Below are 12168 nucleotides of genomic sequence, written 5' to 3' on the forward strand. Positions count from 1 at the left end.
CGAGCGGCTCGCCGCTCTGGCCCTCCCTCCCTGCTCGCTGTTCAACTTCCAAGCGGCGGCAGCGGCGTTCGCAGAGCGTTCCCTGCGCATGCGCAGGGGACGCTCTGTGAGTTTCGGGGGGATTTAAACATCCCCCTGATGTTTTTTTTCAGATTTAGGATTTTTGTGCACACGTGGGGACCCACATGTGCACAAACCTCTCCCTCCCCCCCAGGTCCCCCCGATGTGCAGATTTAAGCATCCGCACACCAGGGGGCGACTTGGGAATTAGATATATAGATTATTACATATAATATATCACATCTTGTCAGCAGTGAGTTACTCGGATGCCACCAAGGTTTAGAAATTCCCTGTCAAATTAGGTCAGATTGTAAGCATATTACACAGACTTTAAAAATTGTCTCTGAATCACTGGATAATTTTTTTTAATGTTTATTTCTTGAGAGACTTCACAACTTTTTCGACTATGTTTCATCAACTGCTCTTGTTAAGTTCACTTTTGTCATGTGTGTAATTGGGGGAGTTCCTCCTCGAAGTCCAGCCAAGAAAATCTGTGGCCTAGGTACGTTACTGCTGTTTTCACGCTTGGTCTGTGTACTGGAGTCCTTCATCAGGTACACCTGAGCAGAATTGTCCCTTCGCATATGACTAAGGTTAGTTTGCACAGAATGTGTTAACTTTTGGCGCAAGTTAGCCTGAAGACAGAAAACAATAAGAATAATCACAGCTGCAGCCAGCAGTTAAAGAACTGTATGAATTGTTCTTTTTTTTTTTTTGCTGTCAAGTCACAGCTGACTTATGGTGACCCTGTAGGGTTTTCAAGGCAAGAGAGGTTCAGAGGTGGTTTGCTATTGCCTGCCTCCAAGTCACAATACTGGACTTCCTTGGCGGTTTCCCATCCAAATACTAACCAGGGCTGACATAGAAAAGCCCTGCTGAATCAGACCAGTGGTCCATCTAGTCGAGCATCCTGCCTTACACTGTGGCCAATCAGTTCCTCTGGACAGCCAACAACAGGGCATAGAGGCCAAGGCCTTCCCCTGATGTTGCCTCCTAGCTCTGGGATTCAGAGGATTAGTGTCTCTCAATGTGGAGGTTTCCTTTAGTCACCATGGCTAGTAGCCATTGATAGACATCACTTTGCAAACCACAAATTGGCCAAAATTCATTATGAACAGTACTGGATCTGGTGAGTCTCTGCTGACTATGGAAGTCAATTATGATGTCCTGCTGTCCCCCAGGAGGGCCACAACCTACTTTTCCTCTTTATAGCAAAACTGATCATTATTTTTATTTCCTAATTGTGCATTATGAGAATAAAAAACTACATTAGCTGCAAAGGAAAAAAAACAGTGATTAAAGTCTTCCTCCTCTCTCTGGAAAATGAACTGATGAAGGATCCAGGCAGAAGAGCTGTGGCCACGGTAAGTTCAGGAAATAACTAAGCATGGCGGGGTGGTAGGAATGATCACAGCTAGGCTTTGAAACAAAAGAGAGAAGTAACAAAATGTAAAGGGACGATTACAAGGTATAGCTGAGACCTTTGCTGAACTGACTACTTCCAATGAAACAGAAAAGTAGGGATGGGCATTCTGGAATTTTATGGGAAATATAGCACTACATTAAATTGTGTTCAGTACTGCTGTTTACATTCTGCTTGCTGATGACTGCAGAAAAGATATCTTTCAGCAATGTAAAAAAGGTCACACTGTGGAGCAAACTTTTAATAAACTCTACAACAATGTAGACACGAACCAGTTTGATGGCTTTTCTCCTCAGTTCCCATTCATTCCATTCATAATCCTTTTCAAAAGTTGGTGGCAAGATGTGTGTTTCAGTCTGAGTACTGCTGTCACACTTTGTGATGGGTTTCAAACTCTTGTCCTTGCTTTTAATCTGAAACAAAAACAGGTGTTACAAGAGGGAAACCCACAAGGACTCGCAGGGGACTGCAAATTCCATCCCTCCACTGGCCATCACTTCCTTTCCTTATGGGAAAAATTAGTCTTTTCGTTACAAAGTTCTGAGATAATGAAAGGTTTTAAGAGTCAAAAACAGCACCTTGTATTGAACATGGAAACAAATATATTTTGAAACAGGTGTTATATATACCAAGCAGTATGTTGAGTCAGTAATTAGCTGTTGTGCTTGAACTAACTGCTGTTTCTTGAGTTGTGTTAAAACACCCCATTGTAGAACATGTTACAATAGTCTGCTTGTTTGTAAAGAATGGGCAGGATAACTCAACTTGGATTTTAAAAAAACATACTTTCTATTTACAGGGTTTCTTTGTTTTGTTCTCATCAAAGACTTCTGTGTAAAATTAGAAGGTAAGAAGAATTAGCAACACTCATATGGGATTCCATATGGCACAGTTTGAGTGTGCTGGATATGCTTAATCAAACCATAAGCAAGACTGGGTGTTTGCCAGTCTTTGTGGGGAGTGCTGCTAGTCCACAACAGACTAGTAAAATCAGCACAGCAACAGAATTACCGAAGCAGGTATAGAACTAAAAATCCCTCCACTAGGAAATACCTCTTCTTTGAGATACTTAGCTTCCCATGTTGGTACTATGGTGCCTGGCAAAACTGGTGTATGGAAGTGCCCCAAAGGATAAATGTGATAAATACCTGAGAATAAGGGGCCAAAGATTCAAACTGCTGATGAAGTTCAAGCAGCTGAATAAGCTCTGGACTTTCCTTTGCTTTTTCTCCAATCATCTTAATATATTTATCTGGATTTCTGGCAAAACTATATGCAGCTTCTTTGGAACAAAAGGTGTAATATTTCTCCTTATGCTTCAAAATTCCCAAAGAAGGATTTCCTAACAAATAAAAACCACAAAAATAACATTTGTGTGTGTATGTATACCCCCACACAAACACACACACACACACACACACACATATATATATATAATTTCCTCATGATTCTCTTGATCCCAGTTAGAACATTTACCTTAAAGTCTACCCTTTGGAAAATTCCATCAACTTCACACTATCAAAACCCCTCCCCATTTTTTTTATAAGCCAAGTAAGAGATCAGGGTTACTTCAGCATCAACACCCAACTTCCATAGTGCAAATTAGAAGTGGGGAAAAGTCACACTATGAAAATTCTACTTTCTTTTTTGAATATACAAATGCAAATTGATGCTCTGAGACTTCAGTTCTAAACTGAACAGTACTAAATAAATGTACTATTCAATTTTTTTTAAAAAAATTCTCCCACATGGCCATAAGGTGTGTGTGGGGGAGTTGTGGATATACAGTGGAGCTTCTGATATCCTCACTTGCAAACTACACCAGAAATTGAGGAGAGCGTCAGGAGTGCCTTTATGCCACAGAAAGAATTGTGCTTTGGGTGGAATATACGCCAGAAGGCCTTGCATAGGTCTAAAGAGCTCCTTGGATCCTCGCCAATGTAAAAGGGATCAGAATAGAGAATTTTGTTAACTTCGACATACAAGTTCAGCACATGCCTTGCAACTAGTGAGACCTCTGCTTAGATCTATAAAAGAAACGTTTCAGTGATAAGTCTTAAAAACAAAAACAAATTGAAGGATGAAGTTTTACAGGAAATTACCATACTAGCATCAAGTCATAATTTGTAGTAACAAGACCATATAATACTTAAGAGTCAAGAAGTCAAACTTGACAGAAAACTCTCCGTAATAGCTCCAATCCACATATGGTGAGATACAGAAATTCCACCAATCAGTACTGGCTTCCTTTATACTGACATGAAGCAGTAAACAAATCTCTTAAAATGAACAATTTTTTTAACTGGTGTACCTGGGAGGAGGAGACCATCTTTCACAGCAAAATTGTAAGCACAAAACCCATGGTACTGAACAGTCAGTTGGCTAAAATTAATTGTGGTTTCTGGCAATAGCCATTCTTCTGATGTGAAGTCAGAAATATTTACTTTGTCATCTGAAAGAGAATATAACCCAAAGAAATATAAAATGGTAAACAGGATAACCAAGAAGAAATTTTTCACCATGCCATCCATTTCAAGACAACTGCGAAAGATGGCTGACTTGTAGAAGCCAATTGCCCATTAATCAGGCTTTATTAGCAACTAGCAGTTTCCACCACATTTGCTGTTTTGGAAAAAGACATTTCTTTATTTCATAATAAACTATTATCAGAATTATAAAAATACTAGGAAAAAGGCCCGTTGTGGAAATAAATACAACGACCTCTAGAAAGAGGCTCTGGGCGGGTGCCCCGGCCTTGGACACTCAGTGTCAATTTGCTGTGGCGACCTCAGCGTGGTATAATGACACTGAGTCCACCATTTTCTCCAGAGGAATTGATCTCTGCTACCTAAAGAACAGTTGTGATTTTGAGTGATCTCCAGCCCTCACCTGGAGATTGGCAACGATGGTTCCCCAAAAGGGAATAGTTGGTTTGGAGGGTGGAGTCTATGGCTTTGTACCTGTCTGAGGTCCCACGCCTCCTGAAACCTCACCCTCTCCAGGCTCCATCCCTCACATCTCCAGGAATTTCCCACCTGGAGTTAGCAACCCTATCTCCTTCCCAGCCAATCATCAACCTACCTTTATTTCCCCCTCATTCTTCAGCTTTCCGTTCTTCCAAAATGAACACAAGGTTGTCCGCGAATGCCTGTAATTTAAATTCTTCCCCTCCTATTTTTAATCCTCTTATAGCTCTATTATTTCTGATTAACTCATTTAATGTTTCCAGTATGAAAATGAAAAGTAATGGCGAGAGCGGGCAACCTTGCCTTGTACCTTTTTGTATCAGAATTCTGTCACATCTCCATTAAACGTTATTCCACCATTTTCTCCAGAGGAACTGATCTCTGCTACCTAAAGAACAGTTGTAATTTTGAGTGATCTCCAGTCCTCACCTGGAGATTGGCAACGATGGTTCCCCAGAAGGGAATTGTTGGTTTGGAGGGTGGAGTCTATGGCTTTGTACCTGTCCGAGGTCCCATGCCTCCTGAAACCTCAACCTCTCCAGGTTCCATCCCTCACATCTCCAGGAATTTCCCACCTGGAGTTGGCAACCCTATCTCCTTCCCAGCCAATCATCAACCTACCTTTATTTCCCCCTCACTCTTCAGTTTTCCACCCCCCACAACCTGCAGCCTCTCCCGTGCTCTTAAGCCCTGACTGCTACGTCACATTGGCTGTCATATGGGGGCCACCTCAGCAGCATATAAGGATACAGAACCCACCATTTTCTCCAGGGGAACTGATCTCTGCCATCTGGAAAGCAGTTGTAATTCTGAGTAATCTCCAGCCCTCCATCTGGAGATTGGACACATTTTACCTCAGAAGAGCAAACTGTTTAGAATGTTAGAGGCAAAAGCCAATCAAGTCGCATATGCAAACGACATCTGTGTTCCGAGGCAGAGGCCAATGAGGTTGCATATGCAAATAACCTCTGTGTTCTGACTGGCTATGGGGGGGGGGAGAGGAAGAGCAAACTGTTTAGAATGTTGGAGGCAGGACTCAGGCAAAGCAGCCAGTGGATAGGGAGACCCTCTGAATGACAGATCAGAGAGCGAACTGATTTTGGAGCGTGTGGAATGTTCTAGAGAAGTGCCACCACTATTCGGCTTTTATTTAAAAGGGAGATGTTTGATGCCAACAGCATATAAGACACTTTACTGAACACGAAACTAAGCAAGGAGGGCCCGACTTAGCCACAGCCTGACCTTTGTGGCACCAGCAGGGGAGGAGAGGCAACTGGATCCTGAGGGGCAGGGTGCAAGCGGTGGGATCCCAGTTGCTGGGATCCAATGTGGCTGGGGGTGGGCTGTCATGGGAGGAAAGGGGCTAGCCACCTGCCTCCTGCCCCATCCTTTGTCTGGCCACAGACTATAATTTTCTGCCCAATCCTTACAATAATTTAAGATGAGGCAGAACAAAACTAGGGGGAGAGAGAAAGAGTAAGGGAAGGAAAAGGATACTCTACTACAACATGATGGAAATAAGATGTAAGGGCATACCTTAGGGTTGCTAGCCTCCAGGTGTGGCCTGGAGATCTCCCAGAATTACAACTGAACTTCCAACTACAGAGATCAGTTCCATTGGAGAAAATGGCTGCTTTGGAGGGGAAGGGCCTCTCCAGGTTCCACCTCCATATCTCCAGGAATTTCCCAACTCAGAGTTGGCAACCCTAGCATACCCTGATGTCATAAGTCTCTTGCAAATTAGCTATAAAACATTTTGGGGGAAATTCTACCCAGAAAACCTGGTGGGTGATGCCTGATTAGTATTCAGAGAATTAAAGACCTAGCAATCTGAACAGGGCCCAAGTTTTATATGTTCAAGAATGAAAACAGCAGAAGTATTTTACAGACTTCATGGTGTGCATTCAATTTATACTAGATTTGTTATGATTTTCGAGTACCAGCTGATTTCTTTAACCTTTCTTCATCAGTCTTCACAGTTATGCCTTCAAGAAGAGACTCCATCACATCCTCTGGAAAGATCACTGCATGAGCATCCAAGAACTGCTGGAGATTGACCGTCAAGTTATTGAGGAAACTGAGAACCAGTATCTCATCTTGAAAACTGGTCCAAAGGTTAGAAAGTGCAATAAATATGGGCTAGAAAACAAACAAACAAAAATATTAACTTTGCATTGCTATTATGTTTGCAAAGTGCACTGTCAGCCCATCAGAAATGTTTACTCTTATGTGTACTGTACAGAGAGGGCGAATAAAATTCCTACATAGTGAGATATTATGATTTTTAAAAACTTGACTTGAATTTTAAATAATACTAAAGAGTTCGGAAATGAGGTTTGGGAAAGAATGCTCCCCCTGCACACCCAAACAAAACACATACATGACCTTTTATAAATAAAAGTTTTGTTTTCATTAAAGAGCATCCTTATATTTTAGAAATTTACATAAACTTGAGATGTAGGCACAGCTGTTTTTGCCCGAACAACATTTTTTAACTGTTCCATCTGTGCTGCAAACTGCTTCTGCATCATTTCAACTTCTTGTGCGCAAGTAATCACATCGGACTGAAAAGACAGCAAACACAAAGCAGTGACTGACTGTAGTATCAGGAAAAAAATGTAGTAATCAACTGGATTTAAGAAATCACACTACGCGAAAGTTCCCTTTGGGGACTATACTGCTTCATTACCAGTGAAATGTAATGATATTCTAGTCTCTAGCAAATCACTGGGTTTGAAATGGAGCATCTCTGTTCAGGATTGCATTACAAATGCCACAAAATAGTTATGAAAGCTTGTGTAGTTGTAAGTAAGATGTACTGAATTAAGTAGGGCTCATTTCCAAGCAAATATATTCAGGACTGCAGCCTGAAAAATAGGTCAAACTGGGCTGATTTGGTCATGTACAGACTCAGTGATTGTGTGGTAGCAGTGCAAACAGTGGGTGGCTGTTTTAATTAAAGAAACAGATTCAGCCAACAACTTAGCCAACTCCTCCCCTGTCACTGTCTTGTTTTTATTTCTTTTACATATCATAAAATGAGCCTCCAAAGCTTCCACATTTGGTACTGGGGGATTTACATATGTAATTATTCATGTGATCTGTAGTTGTATGCCATTTGATAATCTGAGCCTGTATAAGTACAGTGCATATATGTTGCAGAAAATGATGCTGTCTTCCCATTATGCATGAAAAAAGTTCAGTGTAGACTGGAAGTTTTTATACTTCATTTCAATTAAAAGCAGAGTACTGGTGACAAATCTACCCACTCTTTGGCACCCAACATAGCTATTACTATCTACAGGCACCTTGAATGCACATGCAGGCATTTCTAAAGTAGATGCAAAGCATGTTAGACTCTCACCAGGATGACACAGAGATATGCTTCATGTTGTCTCACATTGTACAGCACTTCTTTTAACATTGTCAATTTCAGTTCCATTTCAGCATTAAGGCTCTGGTGCATCATTTCAACCATGGCCGTGTATCGATATGCCAAGTCCTGGGAACTCTGAAGCTCTATATCTATATGGTGGCTGGCTGCTGGGATAGCTTCATTCAGAATAGCTGGTACTATGGGCACAGATTTGATTGGAAACATATTGAGGAAGTACAGTAGTTAATATTTATCAGCCACAGGTATTTTCTCACATATTTCTGAGCCAGGGCTAGGATCCAAAGGCAACCTTTCACATGTGCACACAATCTTTTGAGATATCTTTTTCTCTGCAACCCTTTCATGGCCTGAAAAGCAATCCCCAAAGATCAAAGAATCTTATGAAGCAGCATCCAGAATAGCACATGGCGCTGCAGCTGGAAGGAAAAACTAGCACAGTCCCTATATATGTGCAAAATGGTTTAGGTGCATACCCAGTTCTTTTTAGATCCTGATTCAGATCTGTCACTCATCTTATAGCCAGTGTCATGTAGCAGTGCATTGGATCAGAAACTCAGCCAACCCTAGGTCACAAGGTTGTTGTGAGGACAGAATGGGGAAGGGGAACCATGTATACTGCCCTGAGCCCGTTGAAGGAAGGGAATAATTAAAAAATGTAACAGATAGTCAATTATTTGTCTTCAAACAGACTGGTTAGTAAAACAGTTAAATAATACAGAACTTTAATAAAGCTAATATTTGAAGGACATTCAACAAATACAGTTATTCCACTGACTGAAAACAGAATAATGCATTGTTTGGAAAAGCCAACTTAAATGATTGCCAAATGATTTAGATGGAGTTCTATAAAACTGTGATCAACAACAAGCATTTTTACACAAAAGTGGCTTAAATTCATAGTGTAGACATATCCTTAATTTTAGTACCCGCAATATGGGCCTCCGATTTAGGTACCTACAATCATCGATGCCTTCTCCTCCCTTCCCACAGTCCTTGTTGAATAATCGAATTCCTGTCACAATCATGGTGAGTTCTTTCAACTGCCGCTCTTTTTCCTTCTTATTGAAAGAGAGGAAAGCACCAAGCTCTGTCTGAGGAAATACACTTTGCAGGGCAGCTGGAAAATATTAAATGCGCAGACTGTCATGCCAAAAAGTAACTATAGAAATATCAATAAAATTGCCTGAAGGTGGACTATTGAAAACTTGTTGGGGATTAGACTACCATCTGTTCACTTTTTCTATGCCCATTAATTTTGTATCTGGGAAGGCCAGAATAGGGCAAGCTAGTATCTCTCAAGGACCCATTCTCCAATGCATTAGGAGCTGTATTAGCAGAACCATACAAAACATATTTAGAAGCAATATTTGTTTACACGTTACCAGAGATGAAAAGTATCAATTTCTTTTGGGATATCATCGAATTGATGTAAATATTCCAAGATAGGGAACCAGACAGCAATAAAAGAAGATTGGACCGGAATCCATTGTTGCATATTTTAAAGTTCTACTAACCAGTTGCCTCTCTAATGACCTTGATGTCTGTTGGGGATCCAAGGCCTGAGCGCAGCAGCACATAGCTGACAATCTTTCGATAAACACTTTCCAATTCTTCTCGTGTTCGAGCACGATTATCTGTAATTTCTCTGCTCACAGGAGCAAGCCTGGATTCCAGAATGCGATGTTGTTCATTAATTAATTCAACTAAGAGAAAATACAGATAGAGGATCATATAAGATACAGTTAACATTTTTATACAACCTGTAGATGGCCATATAAACATCTAGATTTCACTGGAGTAGTCCGGATTTTGTTGGGCTGAGATCTGCAGCTGCAAGCTGCTTCTAATTCAAAGCACAGAAAAGTCATCTATATTCACAGAACAGAATATCTGTACATATCCCATAGATTCCTAAAGGGTTCAAGGCAGCTAATAGCAAGACATCAAACATTTATAAAACAACAATCCAAACAAAATATAAAAATAAAGAAAACACAAGAAAACAACATTTCCTTCTCTAAAAAAAAGGCATAATAAACATCATTAACTGGTAAACAAAACTAATCACTGCCAATGTCAACAAAAGCTCTTAGAAAAAGAACTCTTACCAGCCCTACTGAAGGACAATAATAATGAAGTCTGCCGTAAGGCCCAGGGCAGGATATTCTAGAGTGCTGACCTTATACAGAAAAGGGCTAGATTTTTTTTGGGGGGGGGAAGCAGAGAAATAAAACAGGAGAGAGCAAAGAACACTGGGTAGATCTAAGGTGGCTCACAAATTCAGATAAGGAGATTAATGATTACCCATTAATGATTACCTATTAATTATTCCTGTTCGTGAGCAATGGAATGTGTCTAGTCTATTGTTATTTTTTTAAACACGCCCATCCAGAATTTCAAAGCAATGTAGACACACTAACTCATGGCCATGTTTTGACTATTTGGGGAATTGGTAATTCAGTTTACAACCTCCTTGCTGTTGCTACTTCCATGTTTATCTGATTCCAGGGCTTTTTTTTTTTAAGAGATGCCAGAACTCTCAAGAGGGAAATTAATTTTTCAGTATATAATTTTTCTGTATACTGAAAACTTATGAACTTGCAGGCCTCTTTTTGAGCCAGAGCTCACCGGAGCGACACTCCGGCAGAGAGGAGGCCAGGGGGCGATGAAATGTAGCAAGTCCCGCCCCCTGCTCCCAGCAGTCCTCCCCTCAGTCAGCCAGGGAGGACAAAGAAGAAGGTAAGTTATGTACCTCTCCCTCCCCGGCCGCCTTTCCAGGGCCTGTAAAGGCCTCCCTAGTCCCCCAGCTTAGTCTCTCCAGGCCCACGTCGCTGCGCGGGGCCCTGGAGAGCCCTCCCCAACCCCCAGAGCCGTCTCCCCAGGCCCGCGCAGTTCCGCAGGGCCTGTAAGATGGAGCTTTTCCGTCAAGCTTTTGTGTAGGAGCCACCACCACTGTACCACCGTCACTAACTAGGCTGGGTAACATCGGAGAGTGAGATGGCCCTGTGACAATGAACGATAGTGCTGTCTGGAACTGATAGCACCGATCTGGGACCATCACCATCAGGATGCCATCTTGTTACTGAAGACCTTTTTTGCGACATCTAGAGCACCTTGTATTGTTATAAATTGACTATAAATGATTGTTTTATTGTATTTTTAACTGTCTTAACCATTGGCATACGTGCCCAGTTTGTGAACCGCCCTGAGCCCGCTCGCGGGGAGGGAGGGCTATAAATCTCATAATAAATAAAATCAATAATAAATAAATAAATAAAAAGAATTTTGTTGAAGAGGTTCCAGAACTTCATTCCGGCATGTTCCCCCAGAAAAAAAGCCCTGCCTGATCCTATTATTTGGCTTTTCTGTTCCATGCATGTTGTACTTCACACATACTTATGCAACAAGAATGGCTGCATCTTGCACACAGTATTCATATTCAGTAGCTCCACACCATAGATTACCTCGGTTTGTATAGTTCATATCAAAATAAACTTGCATCTTAATAGTGTCCAGGGAAGGATTTCTTGTGTCAAGCAGTCTCTCAATACACAGCTAAAAAGATAAAGTGTTTAAATGAGATGTTCTTTCAAGTCAGGTAGCAAATAAGTGACACAAGATTAATTTGGAATGCGAAGTAACACTGTGCCAAGAGTGGACCTCTGTGTGGAATCACCCTAAATCTATCAGCATAACAGATTTTTTAAATGAGGCATGTTCAGCTTAAAATAACTTTAGTAAACAGATCGAGCAGCTGAACTCTGCCATTTCAGAAATTATTTGTATTGCGACAATAATGTAGTCTGAAGAGACAAAAATAGTCATGGCTTAAACTACCTGTCATTAATAGCATAATACATCATATCATTCAGTGGACCGGTGCCTGAAGCTAGATTGATTAGACTGATACTGACCTGATCAATGTGGTCCCAGGAACTTTGAAGTGGACATGAAGGACCACATCAGCATGAGGTTCACATTGTCTTCAATAGAAAAGGCTGCTCCATGCATTCAAAGGCAGGTGTATGCAGAGATGCCCTTTTAATAAAAGCCCACTCACACAATGAGCTCTGGACTGAAGGCTATGATATAGCAAGCCTTGTATGTGGTGAACTGGGTGCAATTTGGTTTTCACATATGCTACAGTTTCTCAAACATTTTGAATTATTCTCCCTTGCTTTACTTTTATCAGGGGTCTTTTCGTAGAAAAAGAGCTAGGGGAACTCATTAGCATATGCCACACCCCCTTACATCATCACCGGAAGTGTGTCATAAGGCCACACCCCCTGACATCACCGGAAGTGTGTCATAAGGCCACACAC

General features: G+C 41.2%; 1 protein-coding gene across 1 annotated transcript in view; it reads right to left on the reverse strand.

Annotated features, from left to right (window-relative positions):
- Positions 1-464: 464 nt before the first annotated feature.
- The window catches only part of CFAP206 (cilia and flagella associated protein 206), a 21928-nt gene continuing 10224 nt past the window's right edge, over positions 465-12168 (reverse strand). Inside the window, exons 3-12 of the mRNA XM_015424750.1 lie at positions 11311-11401; positions 9361-9549; positions 8805-8963; positions 7814-8022; positions 6894-7013; positions 6390-6588; positions 3795-3935; positions 2632-2825; positions 1756-1896; positions 465-695 (exon numbers count right to left, since the gene is read on the reverse strand). Of these exons, the coding sequence (XP_015280236.1) occupies positions 465-695; positions 1756-1896; positions 2632-2825; positions 3795-3935; positions 6390-6588; positions 6894-7013; positions 7814-8022; positions 8805-8963; positions 9361-9549; positions 11311-11401 (1674 nt within the window). The remainder of the gene's footprint in view (positions 696-1755; positions 1897-2631; positions 2826-3794; positions 3936-6389; positions 6589-6893; positions 7014-7813; positions 8023-8804; positions 8964-9360; positions 9550-11310; positions 11402-12168) is intronic.

The sequence above is a fragment of the Gekko japonicus genome, unplaced genomic scaffold (genome assembly GCF_001447785.1).
Source record: "Gekko japonicus isolate JY-2015 unplaced genomic scaffold, Gekko_japonicus_V1.1 scaffold787, whole genome shotgun sequence".
In the NCBI taxonomy this organism is placed as follows: Eukaryota; Metazoa; Chordata; class Lepidosauria; order Squamata; family Gekkonidae; genus Gekko; species Gekko japonicus.